Source organism: Anser brachyrhynchus (genome assembly GCF_964034855.1).
Source record: "Anser brachyrhynchus genome assembly, chromosome: 5".
In the NCBI taxonomy this organism is placed as follows: Eukaryota; Metazoa; Chordata; class Aves; order Anseriformes; family Anatidae; genus Anser; species Anser brachyrhynchus.
This window is the reverse complement of record NC_137699.1, coordinates 26,274,298-26,298,909: the sequence shown is the minus strand read 5'-3', so window position 1 is coordinate 26,298,909 and position 24,612 is coordinate 26,274,298. Positions and strand designations below refer to the sequence as shown.

At 38.4% G+C, this 24,612-nt stretch overlaps 1 protein-coding gene across 5 annotated transcripts in view; it reads right to left on the bottom strand.

Annotated features, from left to right (window-relative positions):
- Positions 1-1,240: 1,240 nt before the first annotated feature.
- SCG5 (secretogranin V) overlaps positions 1,241-24,612 on the bottom strand; it is a 29,433-nt gene continuing 6,061 nt past the window's right edge. For all 5 annotated transcript variants that reach the window (XM_080594155.1, XM_080594157.1, XM_080594159.1 and 2 more), the window contains exons 3-6: positions 14,048-14,197; positions 10,933-11,045; positions 6,496-6,549; positions 1,241-2,702 (exon numbers count right to left, since the gene is read on the bottom strand). In XM_080594155.1, the coding sequence (XP_080450281.1) occupies positions 2,607-2,702; positions 6,496-6,549; positions 10,933-11,045; positions 14,048-14,197 (413 nt within the window). In that variant the 3' untranslated portion in view covers positions 1,241-2,606. The remainder of the gene's footprint in view (positions 2,703-6,495; positions 6,550-10,932; positions 11,046-14,047; positions 14,198-24,612) is intronic.

Sequence of the window (24,612 nt, the reverse complement as noted above, 5' to 3'; positions counted from 1 at the left end):
ACTACCAATCCCAATTCAAAAACGTAGCTCTACTATGAAACTCAAATTAGAATAATTAATCCTATTATCATGGTGGCATAGCCATATTTTATCAAAATTTCACAGTAGTGTTTTTCAGTCATACTTGTTGAACACTACAGCTGCCTGATGGACTCAGCATGTGACTGGTACTGCTATGTATTTTTGTTCTAGCAGACAGTTCCTGTAAAACACATCATTGCATTGTGCAATGTAAAAGTGGGTGGGTTGTGTATGTGTGTGTTTTTTGTTTTTTTTTTTTTTTTTTGGGGGGGGGTGGAGGAGGAGGCTGTATTTAAAGACAAGAATATGTGTAAGTTGTGTAATTATCCTTTTGCCTCCTCTGTGCTGATGTACCACACATGGAAGGGCAGCTCCTCAGACCCCAGCAGTGAGAGCAATCTCAGTTGTGGTGGTTTGTGGTGCCTGTCACATCAGCACACAGTGGGTGCAGTGAGCTGAAGTACTTACAGAAATCATCTCTGATACTATTAATCAAACATTATCTCTTTGCCCCTCCCTTTTTTTAGCCCCACATTTTCCATATAGACATCCTTTTATTATGTGCTGGTCCATATGAAGAGCTTAAAAATGAAATAAATTACCTTCATAGTTTCTTCTTTTGTTTTTGTGTGTGGTTAAAATGGATTTTACTGCAGTTAATAAGGCCAGAATGTACCTCAAATTACTTTAAAAGTAGATAAGGTGGTTGACTAGATGAGGAAACACCAGTTTCCGAGGAGTGGAAATCAAGTCAGAGCCCCCGTGTCAACAGGAGGGGCTGGCTGTGGGGTTAGGGGGAAGGAATGGCAATTTGGTGTACTTCCGGTCACTGGGTACCAAGGGGCTCTGGTTTTTAGTTCATGACATGATACGTGTTCTGTTCTGGAGACAACCTTTGCACCTCTGCAGCTCTCAGTACCTGAGTGAAGACTAAGTGGGAGTGTAAATTAAAATAAGTAGAGAACATGAGTCCTGCCCTGCGAGCAGCTGGGGTGCTCCCAACCCACTTAAGGCCCTGGAAGCTGAGGGAGCTCAGCATTTCACAGAAACTCCTCCATTTCTTGCCACATGCAATTATATACCCCACGGCATTACATACTCTCTTAGTTTTCTCTTCCAGCATTTTTTTTAAAGAGGAAATATGATAAAAGACTTTATAGTTCAGCCTAGAATGTTACCGAGTTTTGCAATCCACCCATAAATAACTTGAGAAAACAACTCTCTGCATATATAATTTATTGTGAATTACTTACTGGTAGGAAAGAAAAAGCAAATACCATACACAGTCATATTTGTGATGTTGTTAAGTTTAATCATACGTAGCTAGGACCTTTAGTTTCTGTTACTGTCTCATCTGTTTTATCTAAGAGGTCACTGTTATTTTACTGTCTCTTTGCAGGACAGGGAAGAAAACTAGACTTTTTTTTTTCATAGGTTTGAAGTTCAAAGCTAATGCTATTTTCTATAATTCCAATGCCACATGTGCATGGCTTGTTTGGCTTGTGCTATTTCAGATGCACCCTGAAAATAACAACAATTTTATTTAATTTTGTATTCTCATCTTTAAGAAATCCAGAGCTCAGTTTGCTGCCATATAAAGTTCCTCAGGTCCTAGGGGCAAAAAGGCAGTTTAAAGCCTCCTGGAGTGACTTCAAGAGCAGTGATAGCTACCAGTGTTATTGGAGTATCAAAGCTTTTCAGAAGATCGTCAACTGCTATGACCTTCACATCCTGGATTTGCATTCAGAGGATATTGGCACAACCTTATTAACACAGATAACTGTCTCCATCTTCACTTATATCCCAGGGACACTTAATTTAAGCACTTCATTATGCACAAATGCTGCCTTTACTAAGACAAAAGAACAGAGGGGAAGATTAACTCCCACCCCAAAGTGCCATTGATAATGAAGGAAAATGCGTATGGGTTCAGGAAAGTTGTGGACATGGAATGATTAAAACTAACGGAAAAGTATTCCAGTGGACAGATTAAAAAAAAAGCAGCTCTTTAATTTTTAAATTTGCACAGAAATAACTGAGACAGATGAGCCTATGAAATATTTTGGAAAACATCACTTTGCAAACCTTGTAGATTGCTTAAATGTTTATTAAAATAGACCAAAAGCCAAAATTCTCTGGGTAAAATAAATACTTTGTCTTTGCTAAGTAACAATATTTGTGAACAAAACATAAAACTATAATTTTCATGTGTCAAACATAGTAACATTTAAGATTAAATGCTGGAGTCAGACAGGGCATTTTTTTACATCTTCCTATTTACAAGCTGCTCATTAAGACCATTTACCTCACGTTAGCTATTAAAATGACTAACATTTTAAAAGTTTGCTCCATGACTAAAATAAAAACAACAGAAATGTCCTTTTACCATAGCTTAACGAAAAGCAGAACCATATTTTTGTTATCTAGGAGAACATACTGTTATAAATACAGCTGTTTTTCATCTACAATTATATAAATAATAAACATGCTGCCATTCACAAGGATTTTAATAGATGATTATATATAAGCAATATTACGATCTAGCAAAGGATGGCATGAGTTTTCATCATTCATTTTTATTGTACTTATTCAGGACCCTTGTCTTCATCGGAAAAATGTGGAACAGACTTCTTCGCTACAACATTGTCCAGTCGCTGTCCTTGCAGATATGGGTTCACACTCTGAAAAAAATGTAAAATTATTTATATTTATTAGAAACAGGAAAATACAGAAAAGGTAACTAGGAAGAGTGGACATATGCATATATTTCTTATCTGTCAAACATTAACAGACAAAGAAAAAAAAATTGCTCCCAGGGAGTAAAATCTAACAGTCAATCAGTGCTTTGCTTTCTAATACGTTTTGTGCGTGTGAGAATTTAATCCGATCCATTAAAAACAAAAAACTGCTACCTACCCCACAGTGTGGACAAGTGGAGGAGGCACAGAGTACAGGACAGGCTGGGTTAAACACTGTCTTTTTGCTCCGCTCCTCCTTTCCCAGTCAGCAGAGAAGCAGCAGATCTAATCCCCTCACTCTTGGGGCAGGACAGAACTCACTGTGGTTGTACAGGTAAGCTTTAGCTTAAATCAGTGCTCCCTGATGGACCTTAAGCTGGGTGACAAGCTAGATACTACGACACCATTTTTGACCTAAGTCTCCTCTTCAGCCCATCTCACCGGGAAACCCATCTTTGCTCCCTTTTTTGATGCTGAGATAAAAAACTGCTGGCACAGAGGCAGAGCCAAGCAAAATTTTGGCATAGGAAATGGCCCTCGTACCACTGCCAGAACAAGGGAATGCTGGAAAGAAGATCCCTGGCGAGGCTTTGACTTCGCTTTGCGCCATGTAAGCAGCACAACGTGAGACTGAAGATGAACAGATCCTGTCTCAAAACTGTTTGGACATCATGGTAATGTAGAAAGCCTCTGCTTGAATTTTATCTGTACCAATTAAATAAAATGTGTTAATTGTATCTGCAAGTATCAAGCATCTTTGTGGAGCTTTAAAATTAAAAGAGTATTATTTACACCCACTGTGTCTGTGTATGCAAAATGCAAACGCATGTTCTCTTCTTCATGAATATAGACAAAAAATCTAGTGTGCTGGTTATTGATGACAATAAAAATTATTTGCCTCTCTAAGGATAAACTTCAGAGGAATTCAAATTTTCTAGTATCTCCTGATTCTCATCAGACTTTTCTATCATAGAAATTACTTTTCTTGAGATGTCTCTTTCACTAAAACCTAAGAGTTCAAAACTAGACAAAAACAAAGAAAAAAAAACTTAAAATATACATGAAATATTTCTTTTCAAATATCCCAAGTATTTGTCAAATCTCTGGAAAATATTTGGATTTGTTTTTATTTGCATTTAAGTCCCTGAGTTTGTCCGTATTTGTGGAAGCTATCATTAATGCTTGATCACAGCGCAGAGCAGCCCGTTTTGTTTTGTTGTATTGTTTCTGAATGCTTTGCCTGCTACAAGTGAAAACATAAAAGTATTAAGAACCAGAAATGAATGTGGAAAAATCTTTGAAAATAAAACTAACACTAATTTAATGCTCTAAATTGTTAAAAATAAGACACATGTAAATGATTTGTTTGTGTTTGTTAAAAGAAGTTCTGTTTAACGTTAATTTAGTGAAATTCAGCTGTTGCATAAACTTCTAGGAATTATTTGAAGATTCTTAGGAAGATTAATTGGTCTTTTTTGGAACGGTTCTTGCTTGCTACTTTTTGAAATAAAGTAGAAGAGAATGAGAATACATTAAAAAAAAAAAAAGAATCCTCAACAGACAAAAGAAAACACAAAATATAATGCAAAAATTCTGGCTGATATGACTAAATTTTTTTTAATCCCATACAGCTGTGTTGAATTCAAAGCAAAGTGGTTCAGGAATACCTTTGCTGTGGGCTCAGAGCTGTGTACAGTGTGACTCTGTTGTTACAGAAGAACTCCTGTCATATTCAGGGTGTTAGATTATGGGTAGGACCCATGCATAGAAATTCAAGAAAGGGAGAATCACTAGTTAAATTAGAGGTCCCTGTATGCCTCCTTTTCTTAAACTGCAAGGGCCGCAAAAGTTTAACAGAGTGGCAAATGGTAAATACGTACCTTTGCTATATGTACTGAGTATGTATGTATATGCCTGTGTATGCAGATGTGTATTTATACACATCCATATAAATATACATTTATGCACAAATACTTAGGTTTTGTGCTTTTGTATAATCCCATAGACCCCCTTTGATGGTTACGCTATAGCGTTGTACAGCATTGTACAGTGCCCTTCCTCTCCATGGACAGCCCAGTTCTTCAAACATGGGACTTTTGGAGACGTGCTCTAATCTAACACTGGGATGTCCTGACCCAAAAGAGCAATCGGTTGCCAGCAACTGTCCTCAGTAAGCTCCATTGGTGTAGAAGGGCACGGAGGAGTGAGAGGGAGCACAACAGGTAAGAGGGAGTCAGATGGGCTTTTTGGTACCTGGAAAAAAAAACACCACTCCGCTGCTGTCATCTCTAGGTTGTCCTGCTGTTGATACAGTGACAATTCCAAATAGTTTATTACAGCATTAGCAACCACTACAGTATTACTCTCAAAACAGTAAGATAATTTAAATGTTAAATTCACACCTAAATGATACACCCGTGCTAAGAAAAAAAAAATCTCCTGCAAAGCAAGAAACTGACACTTTCACCTCCTAAATTCTGGGCTATTCCTGGCCACAGGGTCTGTCATGTCTCTACAGCCATTAGTTGTCTTATATTTGATTATATCACTCAGCACATGGAGAGAAAATGTGTATATGTACTATTTCTTCTCATGTATCCATCTCACTAATCATACTTTAACATAGTATTCTAATAAGTGTTCTAATGGTGTTCTATATTTATCTCTCCAGAGTAAATTCTACTTACTTGAGACCAAAAATAGTATGTTCACACTTTTTCATTTTCTTTTATATAACTTGAAAATCAAATGTAAGTGGAAGGCAGATACTAAGCTGAAGATAGGTCATTACCTATAATCGACCAGGGTTTATTACCAGTGATGTGTGAATCACTAAGAAATCAGCTCACTTCTCCCTTTCTGGAAAAAACTTTAGGTTTGAGAGTTAAACAGACAAATAAATAAATAAATAAATCACCTTCACTTATGCTTCAGTTATTTCAATCCAAGTTTACTTCATTTACAGTATAAACTGTGCTGTCATATTTTACAAAGCTACTTTTTGGCAGAGAGCTAGGCTTCATAATGTAAAGCCTCGTTTTCTTCTTGTAAAAAAATATACCAGCAGCAAAGCTAAAGACTGCTACTCTGTCTGAGAGTGATTTTTTGATAAAAGACAGGCTGATGCTACTGAAAAACAAGAGAATATAGTGACACGAACTGTGCAAAAGTTCTCTGTGGTATGTGCATCTCCTTCTCTGTGTAAGGGCCAGCAAGGTAACAACCCATTCATCCTTGTCTGCCCAGAAAGTGGGACACAGAGCTAGGAGTTTGATTCTGAGCCGCTTTGCAGTATGCAAGTTAGTCGAATTTCATAGGCTTAAGGACCAATTCTGCTGTCATTTACACCCAAACACATACTGACACGTATGGGTAGTGGTAATTAGTTTTACCGATACATTTAATAGGAAAATTTAGATTCTGTTTTAAAGAAATTGGAATAATTTTGGATGGTTTCATGGAATCAGGATCACCACAGATAATGCAAAGTTTGTCAACAAATGCTCTGCATTGAAATGCATCTTCAGAATGCAACAGGCTTTAGCGAATTACGTCTTGTACTCAGTGGCAGTCACGGAGCCTGCTGTAGTAGCTTATCACAGACACTCCCTGACTTCAGGCATTACCTAAGGTATAACATAGATGCATTAGGCTAACTTTCCTTTTCAGCAGTACGATTTTAATTCTTATTAGCTCTGTAGACGATAGAGGGACTATAAATTATTCTGATAGTTACCCTCTTTCTTCTTTTTGGACCACCATTAATCTTCTCAAAGAGTAAATTCTTGCTCTGGAAGGGGAAAAAACATAGCCATCAAATTCATTACACTCTTTTAAAAATACTACTCTTGCTATTAGATATTAGCATATGAACATTTCATAAGCAAGTTTAGATGGGTGTGTAGTTTTACAGGAAAGATAAATATATCCAGAATGTTAGCAGAAATATCCAGATAAACATTTGCAGTTCTTCAGGAGCAGTCAGTCTCATCAACGAGTAAAAAGCCAGTAATTTTCCACTGTGTTGCACTGTATCCTTGAGCTTAACGCAGAAGCACACTAAGTACATGCTTGTATAATGATATAGGTTGGAAGTCCCACATAATGTGATACATAGTAAGAAGACATATATATTGTAAAAAAGAAAAAAAAGGAAGAAAAAAAAAATGGAGAGGGGGAGGGAGAAGAAGTCCTGTCTCTGATACATCTTTCTATAGATTTGATGTGACAAGAACAGAAGCAAAAATATTTCTTTTACAAGGGATTTTCTAATTCATTTTAAAAACTACGGTCAGTGTGATTCCTACTGTTTTGTTGTCTTTGCTTATTCCCTTCCAGATATCAACACTTTCCAGTGCAAAGTTCTGCTGAAATGAGTTCAGCGCCAACTCTTCCTTTGTTTAAGTAGTGCCCTCAATAAAGTTTTTAAAAACCATTTGGTCCATAACATTTTTAATGGTGAACCTTTTAAAAACTGCCAAAAACATCTTGGCAGAAAGGAAAGTTATGATGATGAGAAAAAAAAAAAACACACAAAAAAAACCCCCTCTGACCACGGTTTATATGAGTGCATCCACATATTGTTACATTTCATACAAGTAGTGAGTTCTAATAAAGTCTGGAATAACACACACATGCTCAACACATTTTGTTTCAGTTGTGTATTATACAGAAAAACAAAACAAGACCCTAACCTGAAAATGGAAGGAGAGAAGAATTAGATGTATAAAAGCAGAACACTGTATAAACAAAGCCATTAATTCTGCTATAAACAACTGACCTAACGTTGATTATATAAATAGAAAGTGTAATTCTAGCGCGAGACAAATTCACCAAAACACTTCTACCCTCTGCACAGCCTTGATATGAGAAAAAACAAACATTTTCAAGTGTTACAATGACATCTGCCAAAATTGTCTGGTTTGTACTTCTCATGTTCATTAAGCCCAAAATTCGCAAGGCCTATCTCTTGCCCAACCTCAGTTATTTTATCCGAACCATGCCAAAAGGGAACAGAGATGAAGTTGGCCAAGAGAGACATTCTTGGTTAGTCATTTGTGCAAACTCACTTAGGGAAAACGTAAATTTAACATTAAAAAAAATACCCATGGACGTGTAAATTATTCTCTGTAGTAACAAAGTGCCACTGAAGCCTCTCTTCATAAACTATATGGCTATACTTTTCATGAGAGGAAAAAATAACATCGCTGAAATAAGAACAATTTCATGACTACCGAAGCTAACATTCCTGTCCCTCTGGAAAATTCCTTACAATTGAAGTGTTCCTGCTCAGGAAGGTCATATGTGCCTTGTCTGTTTGGGAATGCATTAAGACCGCAACTACTCCTTTTAAGCACTGCATGCAGTGCAAAACAAATGGGGTTGTGCAGCACGATCTATGGGTGTGCATGAATGGTGAATTGCAGCTCTGGAAATATGTGCCATGGCGTAAGGCCCTGAGCTCATCGGCTGCTCAATTTTGCCTGTGAAGCACTCACTGTTCTCACCATGCGCCTGGGGCTTCTTAGGCGTGGAGGCACAGAGCTTCCCCAGCTAAAAATGAACCTCAGCTGGAGATGAGCTGCATGTCTGATGAGGAGATGTTGCTTCAGGAGGAGAGTGAAGGGGAACTCCTGGCACATTGTAGGGCCTCAGGACTGCAGGAACAGCAGTGGCACGAGGAACCACTGCTTCCCTCTTGCTCCTGGAGCTTCCCTTGCACTCACCAGGTACTTGGAGGTTGGGTTTTGGGCAGAAGAACTCAGGAAATAAAATGCTTGCAACCAGTGCCAGAAAGATTTACCCTTCAATCTTTCAGAGGTCACTGAAACTTGTTTAGGTCAGTAATGATCAGCAGCTCTGTAATCTGGGCTTGCACAATTATTAAGCAAAAGTGGAAAGGAAAATTGCATTAACAAGGTTGCACACTTTCAAGAGGGCTTTTTTATTCCTGCATCAGTCAATTTGCAGTCCATCAGGAATAGCAAGCATGATAATTGCTATTACACCAAGCATACTACATTGAATTCAATAACTTTTATCTATTTTCTGAAACTGAAGATGGGTACTGAACCTACGTAACCCACCATTAATAATAACCACCATTGCCAGGCAGATATTTTAAAATGTCATTTGGCAAAGCGAGATGCACTTAACACTGCTCATTATAACAGGTTGGAATAAAATGAGATCCATAAGTGACCAGTTTCAAGATTTCAGTAAAATTAGGAAGCCAGAGATGGCAGCTTCTTTTAACAAGGAGTTCAATCTTGTGGCGTTTTCATCCTTGCTTCCCATTTGCATTTCTTTCTACTGAATTTGATCTCTCCTCTGTAGCTGATAAACACAACTGGCATTATTTCTACCCTGAGAGCGAAATGTTATTCACTGTTTCAGTAGACAAAAGTGTTGTTGAGAAACATCGTTGCTTTTAATTTCCTATTTGTACTGATACTGGTATAAGAAAACACAGCTGAACTTCCTCTTTTTAACCCCTGCCCCCCTGTGATGCTCATTTATGCCCGACCTTACCCAGATGACAGTTAGTGACCTAAGAAAGACCTGATCGACTTTCTCCTTTATAAAGTCTCCAATAGCTAATTTTTAGAGTGCTTTTCTGGTCTTATTTTTTCTGGCAAGGGAAAAATAACAAAAGCAGCCATAAAAACGGATACCACTCTATTTCCCAATCTTTTTTAATGTGTAGTAATATACAGTGAGGAGGCAGTCAGGGCAATACTCCTGGATCTCGGCAGAACATTTACTCATGTACGTTTCATCTCTGATTAAAAAGATTGGGACTTGGCTCTGCTGTAGCTAGATATGATTACTGGTTGGGACCTAACAATCTGTTTTAATCCACGTGTGAGTAGTTTATTCCCTGAATTAGTAGTGATGGATGGAGAAATGAAAAAAGGCCAGTATTCAGTAATGATTACCTACCATTTGTTAACTATGTATGTTGCTGATGACAACACAGTATGTACATTGATTCTGAAATAATGCTGTAGGCCAAAGATTTGCAGAAGTGTTATTATAGTCTTCAAAGTGGCATTATGAAAGTAAATTACTTTTGAGTAATAAGAAAACTAACAGCATTATCTGGCATAAATAATAAAGTTCACCATCTGCTGTTTTTAAAATGAAAACCTTTGATGGTAATTACTTAGAATGCAACAGGGGTTTCCAAAATTTGGATTTTTGGCATGATTGTCTGTAGAAATTTAGCACTCACATAAGCAATTAAGACTATAAATCTTACATTGGTTTGATCACGAACGATGAATCATTGTCTCACAATTACAGCAGGAGAAGAGGCTGCCAAACATGTCTATTTATCGATATATGTTTAGAGAGCACGGGTTTAGGGCAATCTTAAGTAAAGTGCTGTAACAATGTATAATGAGATTTCATGATTTGCTCTAGCAGCATAAATTATGATCATTGTTATTGTTTTCCTGGCGCCTGAAGATGGATTTGGGATCGGACATTTAACTGATGTAATCTAAGATTAAGCAGCAGAGCTTTCTTTGGAGCCTCTAGCCTGAAGAAATAGTCTAGCTGGAGTTATTAAAGTCCTTGTATGTGTAAAGCAAGATTTTTACCCTTAGTGTAGCTCACTGTATTTATTATATGCAATGTATAAAATAGACTTTCAATAAAATACGGTAAAATAGCTCCGATAGAGCCTACTGGTGTTCTGCTCCCACGCAAGCCAAAAGCAGTGGAAGGGGGAAACAACAGCACAAGAGCAAACTGCCCCTTCCCGCGCTGCCCACCCGCCGCAGTCTGGTTTGTGCCAGGCTCTGCCCAGGAACCCACTTGTGTTCTGGAGCCTCGTGATAAAAAGCTGAGCCGATTTTAGCTACAGGCGCACCGCAGTTTGAAATGTGGTTTGCTGCATTTATCACCAACATACATAGTTGTCATGCTTTGGGACATAATGAGACGGGGGGTTCTATTTTCTGCTTTTATGGGCTTTTCATCGATCATTTTTCTTAGCCACTATTTCTGTATTTTTAAGGGCAAGTTCATCTTTTTGAGAGGCTACCTTTAGGGTTATAATTCTACCAGCAAAGAGCCCAGTATTCTCCTTGTGGCTCCATAGTATCCGAGACAGCAACAGAAGAAACTCAGGTTCACAAACAGCAAAAATACCAACGTGTGTACTCACCCACTTGCCCATGTTGGGATAGTCATGCTCTGGATCAAAAAGGTGTTGGTGCAGCTGGTATTCCCTGCTGAACTCCGCCGTGTCGGGGGTGTTTTCTAGACATCCATCATCAACTGCAAAAGCATGTTAGAAATCAGTGAGTCCTTGGTAGCTTTAAAACACAGACATTCACTTTTAGCAGCAAACTTTGTAAATGTAGTTTTGCAATTTAAAAAAGCATATAAAAAACTGGACAACTGGAAATAAAATTTTATATTATTTTTTATCTTTTTAAAGGAGTTTGTCAGGTTACATATTTATTAAAGAACCCCACAATTTAATGAAACTCCAAAACTAACAAAATTTATTTTCCAAACTCTCCCACCTCCTTTTTGTTTTTCTTTTAAATCAGTGATTGAGATTAATTTTACATAGCACTTCTTGTTACACTGATTTGGAAGGGATCCTATTTTCATTTTTAAATGCCCTTGGGAAGTGATAGAAATTGTTTAAACAATACTTTTTAAGCTCATGGTAAAATAAGTCCGTAAGCAAAGGCAGAATTTCCTTCACTAAGTAGCTATTTGTGGGGCTCCATTTCTGGTTTGCTATTTTGTTGAAAATAGATGAAATTTGTTTACACATCATACATTCCCTTAAAAATGCAATGTGGCAGAAGCTGTATGCTAAGGGTATTTGTGCAGATTGGTAACTAATCTGATGAGTGTAGAAACCTCTTTTATCACAATGGATGGCTTTGCAGGCATTGTCTTGTCAAGGATAATATCTTTTTAAAAAGTCTACTTATGGACTTTTTACCAAAATAAGTGACCTTTAGATTAAACAATTCAGGAACTTGAGGCCAGATCAGCTCTTTGGATAGAGTCTGCTCCTGGAGCTCCCTTTTCATTGCCAGCATCATGCACTTGCAATCCCTGTTGCTCCCAGACATACCTGAGGAGATACCACCCAGCGCATGATGCAGGGCAGCAAGCAGCTGCATCCACCAGAAGACACACTACAGAAGGAACACTGTGGACCTTCCCTTCCGTTGTGTGATCATCTTGCAAAAAGCTTTACAGGCGGGTCATTTTTTTCCTTTAGATGTGGGAAACAGTAAAGACCTAACATAAAAATGAATTAATTCAATGACCTAAGGAGGTTTATTCTTGGTCCAGTGGATCCCATTTTCTTTCTTTTCTCTTTAGGAAAAAAAAGACGCATCTTGAGTAAGAAGTGGGAAAAGTAACCATGCTAGCTAACAGACTCAGAAACTGTTATAGTTTCTGTGCACTTAAACTAATATTTTTAACTAGGAGCACTTAAAATTTATTTCAGTCTCAGCAGGGACAGGGCCATCTCAGGAGAGAAGTAGGTGACAACAGAAATGTGGTTGACCTCACATTGTCTATGTCTATGACTTTGGGTAGAAAACACAAAGAGAAGCTGGACATATGTGTGCCCTCTGTGACTGCTAATCAAAAAGTCAAAAAGTCACTCAAGTGCTCGAGGCTTATGTATTCCTGCTGTGGAATGTGCATATGTAGACAGTGACTGGAAAAATTGTTTTCCATTAAGCAAATCCACAGACCTGATTGAGGAAGGCCTCCAGTAATTTGTATGCATAATACAGTTTTAACAGTCACCACTTGAATTTCCATTTAAGGCTCTGAAAAACATTTTACTCTAATCCTAGTAGATGCTATCTTCACTCTCAGCGTACCTATGACAGAGTTTATCTGAGCAAGCAGCACTTCTCGAGGAATTCTCCCTGTACTCATATCTGACTGTACTGGTCTAGATAACAACTTTTATTTCACCTAAGAAAGAAAAATTAAAGGGATTTTCAAGGTCATTTCTCTGGATGCCAGGTTTTTATTTTATTTATTTAATCACTTACAGAAGTTTACTGGACAAGCACAGAAGATAAAAAGTCTGTATGTGCTTTTGTGTGTGAGAAAACCTAAAACCATCATTTGCAACCTGTCAGACGCAGCTATATTGAACAAATGGAAGATTAGATACTACTTCAGAAGTGATGCAGCCATTATCACCAAACAGGCTGTAACAGAAATCAGTGTGGATGGCTATTTGGATTTCTTTTATCATGTGATATTTTGAATGAAATATAAAAACACTGTTTGCAAAGTTTCTCATGACATTTTTTTAATCAGTTCTAAGCTCGTTAGAATATTTTTAAATAAAAATGTGGACAACTGTTTTGCATTACCAAAGAGCATAAATGAAGACTGAAAAGAAAAGATTTTGAAAGGATCTCTTAGCTCACAAATAAAAAACGACAGAAAAAAAAGAGTGCTCATTCCCATTCCCAGTTCCAGATTCTAAGGCAGCCAATGGGTATTTTACTGCTACTTTCTGTACTGGAAATCATTCCTTGGCTCAAATAACAGGAAAAAAGATCTGTTTTCCTTAGGATACATCTATATCACGCACATGTAGTGCTGCTTTAGAGACCACTGAGCACTAGCCACGCACATGGCTTAGGACGCACACCGGTCCGACCAAATGAGGGATGCGCTAGGTGTCTCAGGTACACCACCACTCCCACTCTCCCCAGCTGCACTGCTACTCTGCTGGAGCTAGCTTGCTTGTAACGAGTTGGGGTACGTCCACATAGTTCTCCATTTCTTGGCGCAGATGAACCCTCAGTGAGCTATAAAGCCACATGGATGGGAGCCAAGGTATCTTAAATATTGACTCATGGTCTGGGTTGGAGATCAGGGCAGACAGTTTCATTCCTCTTGGCACAATGAAAGTCTCTAAAATAAGGGTAAACCTCATCTGTACAGAACGATAACTTTTTTTCAGGGGCCAGCCTAAAAATGAACTCCCTTAGGAACAAGATGCTATCGTAAATCTTGCCAACTTCTACTCCAAGGTCAAGACGATTTCTTCAACCTCACCTTCTCTAGCAGGCATACAGCAATAGAGAAGGTGCATATATAGAAAAAAATAAAATCTAATATAAAAAAACTGATTGCTCTACAGTTCTTCTCGCGGGGTACAGAATGAAAGGAAACACACATTAATGATCAACTGTTGTACTGCTTAGCACATCACTGGAAGACTCAGTAGCACAGTCAATGCAGAGGTACAAAGGCTGCAACAGAATTACCTGTTTTTCCAATAGGACAGGGATTTGGGGGGTCAGGATATCCTTGATCTTCACTGAAATCCTTTGGTATATTATCTCCTGTCAGCTCAGCCACGATGTTTGGGATATTGCCATAAGGACCCAAGTGCTGGAGACCTTCATGTGCACCGCCTAGCAAAGAAGATTTACACACAGTCTTTTTACAAGATGAAAAGTATAAATGCTTTAGTTTCTCTAAGTAATCCAGATTTAAGTTTAAAAAATACATACAACTTTTACAGAGACAGATCCAATTTAGATTTCAAAAGTCTCTTTTAGAAATATCACCATGTGACCTAAATCAAATAACACGTAACAAGAAATGAAACTAGGAAACAAAGTTGGAGCTTATTAATCTCTGGTTTCTTTCTCTGCCCCCCCTTTTATTATTATTATTATTATTAATTATTATTATTATTATTATTAACTATATAAGTTATAGGTAAGAAAATGCAAAGACAAAGAAACATGAGTCAGTAACGGAAATTAAAATATTTATTATATAATCATCTTCACTCACTGATGATGCTACCGTTCACTGAAGCAAGTAATAACTGAAGAAGATGTGGCAAGATATCTTCATGCCACATTAATGACACTGTAAAAAGAAATAATACTATGTGTACAGCTTTGCATATTATTTATACTTTAAATTCATAGTCATGTGAAGGGATTCAATACACCATATCAAATTTGGTTATATACAGCCAGAAAAATGACTTTAAAATCAAACTATTTCCTAAGTGCAAATTTGAGTTTCCTGCACTAACAGTGAAAGGTGATTAAGAGTCCATACACTGGACATATACAAGGAATTCTTGTGCATGTACACCTACATTGCAGTCATTTTGGTACAAAACATCACATTCAGTGACTTTTACACCTTTGCCTACTAGGTCAGTTCTAGATTCAGGCTTTCATACCTGCCCTGCAGGACACAGGGCACCATGACCACCAGGTCACAACGGCAGCGCGCAGCCCTGTGGTAGTGCAGCAGCTCTCCATAACCCCACCAGGCAGGGCAGGCAGAGGTGTTTACTACTCCTGGGCAAGTGCAACACAACCGGTGTGCTGCAGCCAGGGGGACTGGGGAAGGGGGAGCAGGCTGTGGCTCTCCTTCCTTCTCCCGTGTGCCTCAGCCTTGGGCTTCTCGCCTCTGATAAGCAGGGTCTTCCACAAGAGTTTTGGGAACCAAGCTCAGGCCAATCTCTCTATATTCTTTTCTACAATTATGTATGTGCTCAAGGGCTTTTGTTTTGTTTTGTTTTGGATTGTTTTTTGTGCATGCATTACTGGCCAAATGCATCTAAATGCTAAAACCCAGCTGTCTGAGGAGTTTTCTAAGTGCTTCAAAGAATACAGCATTCTTTTGAATTTTAGACAAATGAAAACTTAGTTTCAAGTATGCTCTTTTGTCCTGTCATAAAGCAAACACCACACATACTGCAGCAACAGCTAATGTATATTTGAGTACTGAGATGATTGTGTGACAGCAGAGCAACAGTTTTAAAAACAGTATATAGTGAGGAGTAACAACGTAATGTCCATTGACAGATTCCACTAACAGTGAATGAGAGGAAAAGGAATTTGAGTGATGGAAAAATCACTTTAAAAAAAGAGTTAATGCAGATAAAAAGAGTGAATGCAGATAAAACTGTTTGGGTAAATAGCATGATCACTGTCTTATCAACAAAGTCCTATTTTCAATTTATATAATTATCATAGCTCCAAAAGATTGGAATAAAGCTTCTGGAAATGCAAGCTCCTCCAGAAGAATCATTCAAGTACTCCTGTCCTGACTTACAAATAAATACTGCCAGCATAAGCTACATCTTTTATGCAGCTAGGCATTGTAAACTAACATAATCCCTCTCAAAAATTGCTAACATAAGGCAGTCTTAAGAAATTTTGTATCCGTTTCTACACTTAGAAGTAGTAGTTCTGTCAAGTTGTCCGTATTTCACAAATAAACAGTTGGAAGTTGGCACCATAGTACCAGAAGCAACTTAGTCTTTAAGCTTATATATTTCAATTTTATTTGCATGACAGACTAAAATCTAATCAAAATGTAATTTTTCCCCTCAAATACAAATTTCTTATTCTATAGTGTAATGTTGAAGGAAAGTTTTACAGATATGTAACAAACATAAACGTAGTCCTATAAAAACTTTGTAACTGTGTTATATGAGGTTTCCCCTTGTAGCTGACTATGAGACGGTACTAAAACCTGAAAATAGTTACACGCGGTATGAACCTTATTATACATTTACAGTTCATAGTCAACACAAAGATAATGCTTGAAAGAACTGTATAGATTCACAACAATGCTACGGTGATACATTAAAAATGTATAATATACATTTTTTCTAATGATATTATTCAAATATCTAGTGTACAGCATAAAATATTTGTGTACTGAGCTCCTTCACATGAAGATTGATTGCATATATGTACTTTAAAGCATCAGATTGTAATTCTGCTGTAAACTAAAGAACCACGTAATCAATACGTTTGAACATCCTGTATACAATGTGGTTCACTATGGGACAATCCATCAGATACAAGTGTATCTACACTTGCATGTGGTGCAGACCTCTTGGCACCAAGGCTTCATCCATAAAGAAAACAGAGGTACTTAGCAGGCTCCAGCGCGCTATATATACAGGCAAGTTTAAACTGACTGCCAAGAATTCTTTTGACTGAGTACAAAACAATCTTTTTATATTAATATAAAGGATTGTTTCCTTTAGGTATAAATGTTCAGGATCATTTAAGGGTTTTTCCTTTCTTTCCAAAAGAACTGGATACAATAGCACCTGCTCTGGTGCCACAATTTAGCACGCTTGAGTGACTTAATAGTGTTAGCAAAGATCATTCCTTATAAGCTGTGAAAAATAGTACATTCAGTCAAGACTGAAATAATAAAAATGAAATGCTATGAATATACCAAATGTGAGTATTATGTACAGTTATTCACTAACTGCATTAGTTTTGGTATTGTAATGTTATTGATATGAAGCAACATATTAGGATTAAACATATGGCAGCTACCAAGTCAAAATATTGTAATACAAACATACACACTGCCGTGTAAAAAATAGCACAAAATGGGTCTCTTGAACCTATACCAAACCTTGAGGAAGAGACTGAAGGAAAAAGACAAGAAGACTAAATATAGAGGAATTTTTTGTAATTTCCTATCCAAGCACAGCATGAGAGACACCATTGTTATATTGTTTGAAACTGGACTAGAGAAACCCAGAGGGACAGTACAGAGAACAGTCCTGTACTGAGAAAGAGTGGGCTAGGTAGCTGTATGTTTTTCTCATCTCTGCTTGCTTCTCGTATGAACTGGCTTTGTGCAGTACATAGTTGCAAAAAAAAGTAAAACAAAAAAAATCAGCTCCCTTTCATGTGTGGGATATCTGTGTAAGCATGTGGTTATTTTACTTCCCTACAGGATAAACTAGAAGTTTAGGTCTTTTGGACTGAGGTCTGTATTGTCATAACTAAGCTTTGGATTTCATTTGAAACATATGCATATACGTAGCCATCTTCTGGTACTGGTCATGAACTGTTGTAGAGTGGAAAAGAAAAAATGGATCAATTCCTCCCCACATTCATATAATCCTGGAAAAGTCTTTAATTATCTCACCAACAGCTACTGTCATCTCAATTAGAGATACTTGGAATGACTAAAAATTTAAAGTGTACACATTTTAGCTCATTTCTCTGTAGCAACAATACTGTCTCTGTGGCTGGGAGGACAACAAAACCACTCTGTTCTTAGAAGTGGGAAAAGAAAAAAAAAAAGGGAGAAGGGAAAAAGGGAGAAAAGGAAAGACAGAGAGCAACTAGTCTCCTGCCAGTATTGAACATTTCCCCTGATAAAACAGATCTGATGGAAAAGCTGAAGTTCTGGTTGCTGCTACCCATCTGTTAGTGGCACAAAGTACAACTGAAAGACATCTGCTCTCAGAAACAATCCTTCTCATTGAATACAAACAGCCACCACTGCCCCCTGAAAGTCATTTTAATAAGGCCAGTAAAAACTGATTTTCAAAAAAATGTAAAATTTTTGTAAAACATTTCAAGACAAATAATGGGATGTTTCCTTTTCAGTCTGAGTAGAACAGATTCCTGCTTCATTGTGTAGATAAGGTTACCCCATTAAAAAGTCAGAAAAGAGGTTCTTTGGCCAATCTTAGCACAGAAGAACAAAACGGAACAGATTGTGTCAGCTGTGAGTAAACAAGTCCCAAATTAAAGCCCTTTATTATCAGAGTTATGCTTGCTATCCTAGTTTTCACCTTTTTGCTCTTAAATATCATGGAACATTTAGATTCCTAAAGTGCCCAAGCACTCCCAGACACACAGAGGAAGCGTCCTCCCACAAGAGAAGTGCACTTCTTTCAATCCATCCTGAGCTGTACAAACACCAAGTGTGAGCTGCAAGGGAAGACTGGTATACCTTATCCCACTTGTGTAAGGTTCCCCAGGGAGCCATTGCCAGCTTGAGATGAAGTGTACCAAGAATCCATCTGACATGCACCCTTTTTGCCATTTTCCCTCACATGATGACCAGTACAGGAAATGATAGGCAAGGAAATGTGATGCTGGAGAGGAATTCTTCACATGGGGAGACTCCTCTGGCAGCTCTTTGCAGCTGCCTTGAATTTCACCAGACATGCAAAGCAAACTTAACTGCCTGAAGAACTCTAGGAGGCAGCATCCCAGGCTGGTCTCCAAGATCTGTATGGTATATTATTTCTCTGCTGTTAGTTAATTCATTACATTTAAATAGATGTTAATCAGATATTCGATACCATCTTTGCTTCTTTTCAAAATGTTTTGTTAATCTAGACTATTAGTTCTTATAACTGGTGAAAATCTTCAACACCTTTTCCAGTGTGTCCTCTCTGATCCAGGAACAGCTTTTTCCTTTCATTGTGACAGCTCTCCATACCATCCTGCACTTCTGACACCAGTCATCTTGCCCTATCTACCTTTGCTGTGTCACTGCTGCATTCAAAAGTAATGTCTAATTCCTAATAAAAGGCAAGTTTGTCAGTATGCTTTCTGATACTTCTGTATCTTAAAATGGGACATCAGCCACTAACCTCCTTTTTCATTTCATTTGTTGTCTGCAAGACTCCCCACAATGTGATCTGATTAATTCAAACTGTCCAAAAATTCATGAATGTAAAAAAAAAAAAAAAAAAGGCATGTAATGTGTTTTTTCTTACCCTTTCTAACATCATTAGAAGCTTTACAGCTTCGATGTCATTTCCCTCCCTGCGCTTTCAGCTAGTTTCATCTTAGAGTCCTACTCTTTGTTGCTGAGATCAATCAAGGTCAGGAAATGAGTGGCACAGAATAAATTAGAAATGATAACATTTCTTTATTCCACAGAAGCTGATAAATAAGAGAACAGGGAAGGAGAAAGTGCACAAGAGAACCAAGAACGGAAAAAAGCAAATCTAGCCAGCTTCCTTAGCCATTTAAGAGCATGCCTGGGGAAACCCAAGAAAACTACGACTACACATACAAAAGCATCCGAGATTTCAGAGTCAGCTTCCTCTCCCCTTAATGGCATAAAGTTTCTTTAAACTGTAAACATTAATTTTCCCTTTCTCTGCATAGGGACAAATTCCTCTCAATATCTTTTGTAAAGCTTTAGCACACACATCACACAATTACTGACCTTGTTTTCAGTGGATGATTCAGTTTTATCCCACATTTTAATTACAAACAGTACAGATATTTAAGATGCGAAACGCTTTTATTGTGAAATGGCTGGGACCAAACAACGCCCATGCCTCTCTCACAAAGAATTTATAACAGTAGCTTATATGCCATTATTATTCATTATTCAAATTGCAAACACAATAAAAATATCTAGCAGCTCACTTGCTGACAGAGCACCAAAGCAATCTCTTATGTCTCCTTTTGTTCAGCAGTCCTGTAATGGCTATATTAATTTGCCCTTCAGCCTGAGTAGAAAGCTTTCTCACTTCACCATGTAGATAAGCTCAGCCTTTTTACAAAGTGCAACCTATGGCAATTAGCAGCCCTGGCCACATTGACTTCCAGCTACTGTGCACCTGCAGGGTCAAGGAAAAGCATGTCCAGCAAGCAACATGTGCCTGTTCCTGGCATATAAGGTGTAATCTAATGACCATGTGTGTAGCACATGGCTTTATGAAACCGGACAACAGAGGGAAACAGATGATCTACTTTATCTCATGAAGTACGGGACACTATTTCCATCCCATAAATGCAGATGTGCCAACGAAAGAGTGGAGCACTTTATTCACTGGCATTGACACTGGGTCTGTGAGAAGTCCAAAAGATCCATTACTACCAACTTACTCACAACAAAGTGTGCCTCTGGATCCTGTAATGGGAAGCATAGAAGCACCTGATTTACCTAGAACAGGACAGTGTTTTCTATCCTCTGCTCCACTGAACTTCATGAAGTTTTCATGTTTGTTTCACATTCATATCCACTTCAATTCTATTTTTTCATGCAGATGGCACAAAGTCCCAGATGGTTCTTCAACAGAAGCATTTCAAAGCTTTGCTTAACAACTGTGAACTCTGACAAGTGCAACCAGCATAGGTTTTCTAATTCCCAGAAATGATCATATCATCAACAGCAGCAGTGTGAGGTTACAGGTTTCCCACGTCTCTGCTTTGGTGAGCTGTACAGCCTCACAGCCACAGATACAGAGGCCTTTCTCTTCACTGATTCCACCAGCACAGCCTGAGTCAAGATGCAGGTTTTCCTGCACTTGAGTACAAGCATCGACACCCAATGGAGACACAAGAGTCAGGTAAGACCAGGCCAAACTGCTCTTCTGTCTGTGGTAGGGACCTAGGCTGGATAACCTGATGCACTCAAGCATCCCAAGGGGAGAAGCTGGTTTCTTTCTCCCTCCTGCTCAGCAGCTGAGAACATTCCCCCTCTCATTCATTCCCAATGCAGCTGTGAGGGCACTGCTGAAAGCATTCGCAACGGGAAGCACAAAGAGAATAGTTCTGGAAACCTCTGGAGCATGCCAGAGATCCTATCTTCTGCACACTACACCACAATCAAGAAAAGCAAGAATCTTCTCTTTGTCTAGACTTTTAAAATATCTTTTCATAGAACCAAATAAATTAAGGAATCTTTTCTTACTGCAAGTTAATTTAAAATCCAGATGGGAGCAGGGAAAATGCACATGATTGTGAAAACAATTGCAAAAAGGTATAAATCCTAATAAATGCGCCCAAGGACTTATTTTATGCATGTGAAAGACAAGCAGGGAAAAAATCTTAGGAAACATGCGCTCATCATAATTTGGCCAATCTTCACTGGCAGATTTTTAAATACTTCTGGAGCATATTGCATTGCTAGATAAAATTTTACAATTTTGTATTAAATTTCTGCATACCATCTGCCAACACTAGAAAACAGTAGTACTGTAAAGCACCAGACAATACAGAGGCTAACATATTCCACCTCCTCCTCAGATTTCTTGCCTCCCTTTTCAGTTAATTTCCCTCTATTAACGTGCACAAAAATACAATTTTGGATATAAACATTTGCTTAATCCCATTCTAATTGATTAATTACCTTTAGGTACATGAGAATCTACTTCTAATTCCTGCAGACCTGCCACCTTTCTTCCCCAAAAGGGCCCCATCTCAAACTGATTTCTCCTTTGGTAGTAACTTTCAGAGACGGCTTCGTGAATAGCAGCAGAGGTCTGTATCGCACAGAAGCTGGTCACAAAGTTTGTGGGAAGTTTCAGGAGCTGGGGTTACTTTGTCTTCTTGGTTCCGTACAACAGTGACACCTGCACCCCCTCCTGTCACCATGAGAAGAGGACTGCGTACGCATATAATTTCAAGAAAAGGTTCAAATCTCATTATTCTTCTGTTTATGGATATATAAGTATAAACTATTTTATGTGCAATTTCAGATGAAGAAAACCCGCTATAAAGCACCACTGTAATTTGGCTCCTAGCTTTTAAATGCAGGAGTTACCATCTTAAATTGCTTCTCTTAGGACATGAACCACCTCCTGATACTCTATTTCTGGCTGTATCTGACATTATAATTCTGGAGTAAAATGCAAAGACAATGTTAAGTATTTTTAATAAGATCTTTACAAATCCAGATGTCTACCATATTTATATATTAAAAAGTACAGCTTTACCATTTTCAGTTTATGTTGCAAATCCAAGATGCCCATATTAAATTTTGAAATAATATTTGTTAGGTTTTTTCATTAATTTGAAAACCAAACCAAAACCAACCCTGAAAGCAGAGACTACAGACTAGTGGAGTGATGTTGGGGTTTGATTTTCTTTGTTAAATGTCAGGCCCATAACACAGTGTTTGATTAAAGTCATGTGTGCTTCAGCAAAAGCAGTCCCACTGTGAATGTAACTGTATGTTTTAACTGCAGCAGGACTTTCTCTATAGAACAGATACAATAATCCAAATCCCAAATCATTGTGTGGTCTCTGTGCTCCAAATTGACACTACAAAGTGGCCCCGAAGCAGCAAAATTGGCTGTGGGAGGTCTGCCCCAGCCCAGCGGCATGGTGCCAGCCCAGCGACTCCTGCGCTGCTACCCCCAGATGCTGGCACAGGGGATGTAAACGAGACCAGAGGGGATGCTGCCACACCACCGCCACGCTTGCTGACCCTCAGATGTTCTGTTCCCCTGCATCTGTCAGTGGATATTGCTTCCAGTCACCCAAGGATATGCAAATGTGCCGGGGCACAGGCATAGCACACAGTAGCCCAACAGCAAATGAGTGCAGGAGTCAGTCATTCTGTCGTAGTTTCACCAGGTTCATTTGCAAGCAGCAAGGGGATTGAACTGTCTTTGTGGGAAGCAAGTAGCAGCCTTGTAGGTGTGTTACAGGGCAGACAGCAAGGCAATCTGGCACTGACCGTCTTTTTAGGAAAATGTAAACAAAATAGACATCATTAACATGTGTGAATATTCTGCATGACTTTTCATGACGTACATTTTATGCAAGGCATATTTGTATGGAGTCTGTGCCGATAAGTCATTAACTACTAGCTCTTAGTAAAGGTATTAATATAAATTTCCAGGCTCCTTGAGTTTTAACATCTCAACCAGGCAAACACTAACTACTTTTTCTTCTTTTTTTCTAAAACGAGAAACAAGTATATATTTCCTTTCTAAATAACTAAGTGAAACCCAGCCTTTCCTCAGCAGCTATAAGAAGTCTCTGCAGGAGGGTAAAAAGCCCTGCTCGTTCCCAAAAAGACACTGTATTTTTTTATTCCTACAAAAGATCAGGATTAAAGAGACATTATTGAGTGTTTTCATTGAGGTTGACAGCATTAGGACTCTTCTGCAGACTGAAACCTTTAGCTTCTCAGCTGTCCCGCCAGCACCTCTGACAACTATAATTTTGTTTGGAGGGTTTTTAAGAAATAAAAACAAAACAGCCAAACCAAGCCAAAGCCAACAACAAAAAATCAACTGAGAAGCTTTCTGTCATGTTGAATTGTACAGGAGGAAACGAAAATGTAAGCAGAGAATATTTGCGAAAGCAAAAGCCTTCTCTTTTACCATCCCGAAGCGCTCTGAACTGCCCGCGCTGGGCTACTGGTGCCCCCCAGTGTCTGCGGGAGATGTCGCTGATCCGGGCGCTGGAGCCACACACCTCGCCATCCCCTCTGCCCCTCAAAACCACTAAATATTGGCTAAATTTATAAATATGCAAGGAAAGAAAGAAAAAAATCACGTAGCCTCTTACTTTTCGAACTCTCTGACAGGCATAAAAAAACAACTGTTTTTGAAAAGCTGAAGGCATATATTTTATTCTTTTGTGCTCTGTTAGCATAGATGCATTTTTTGTTATACTCAGTAGGAAACCTAAATATATCATAGTGGTGCTCATGCTGTATCTTAGTGATAAACCGAAACAGAAACTGCAGAAACACAGATACTCATTAAAAAAAAATAAATCATATTTTGCTTTTATGTATTTTTTCTTCCTCTCTGCAGCACTGTTAAGTCACTCCAATGTATCTTTTCCTAATTCACATTTTTGTGAATCCTGAAAACTGCTTCCACTCAGCTCAGAGAGCTCCAGCAGAAAATGGGGCCTGATGTCGCCTTGGTGGCCAGTACGGCCCCTGGGAGGGGAAAGCCACCGCTCGCTCCCATCGTCCTCAGGACCTTCACTCTCCTTCGGTGATAGGCACACTGGAGTGGACGGAGAGTTTAATCTGCCAAGAAATTGATGTCAGGCATCTGCTAGACTCTACTCCTATTTTAGCAGATTCACCTGAGATAACAGGTAAATCGACAGACACAAAGGAAGGAGAAAAAAGTAGACTCCGCTACTTCCAGGTTTCAACATAAAAGGCAAAATATTTTAAATAGCAAGCTGTACGTGTTTGGTGGTTTTTTGTTTGGTTGTCTGTTTTTTTTTTCCCTTTTTTTTTCTTTTTTTTTTCTTTTGTCCATCAAGAAGAAAATGATCTGGTCACTTAGGAAAGAGAGCATGCT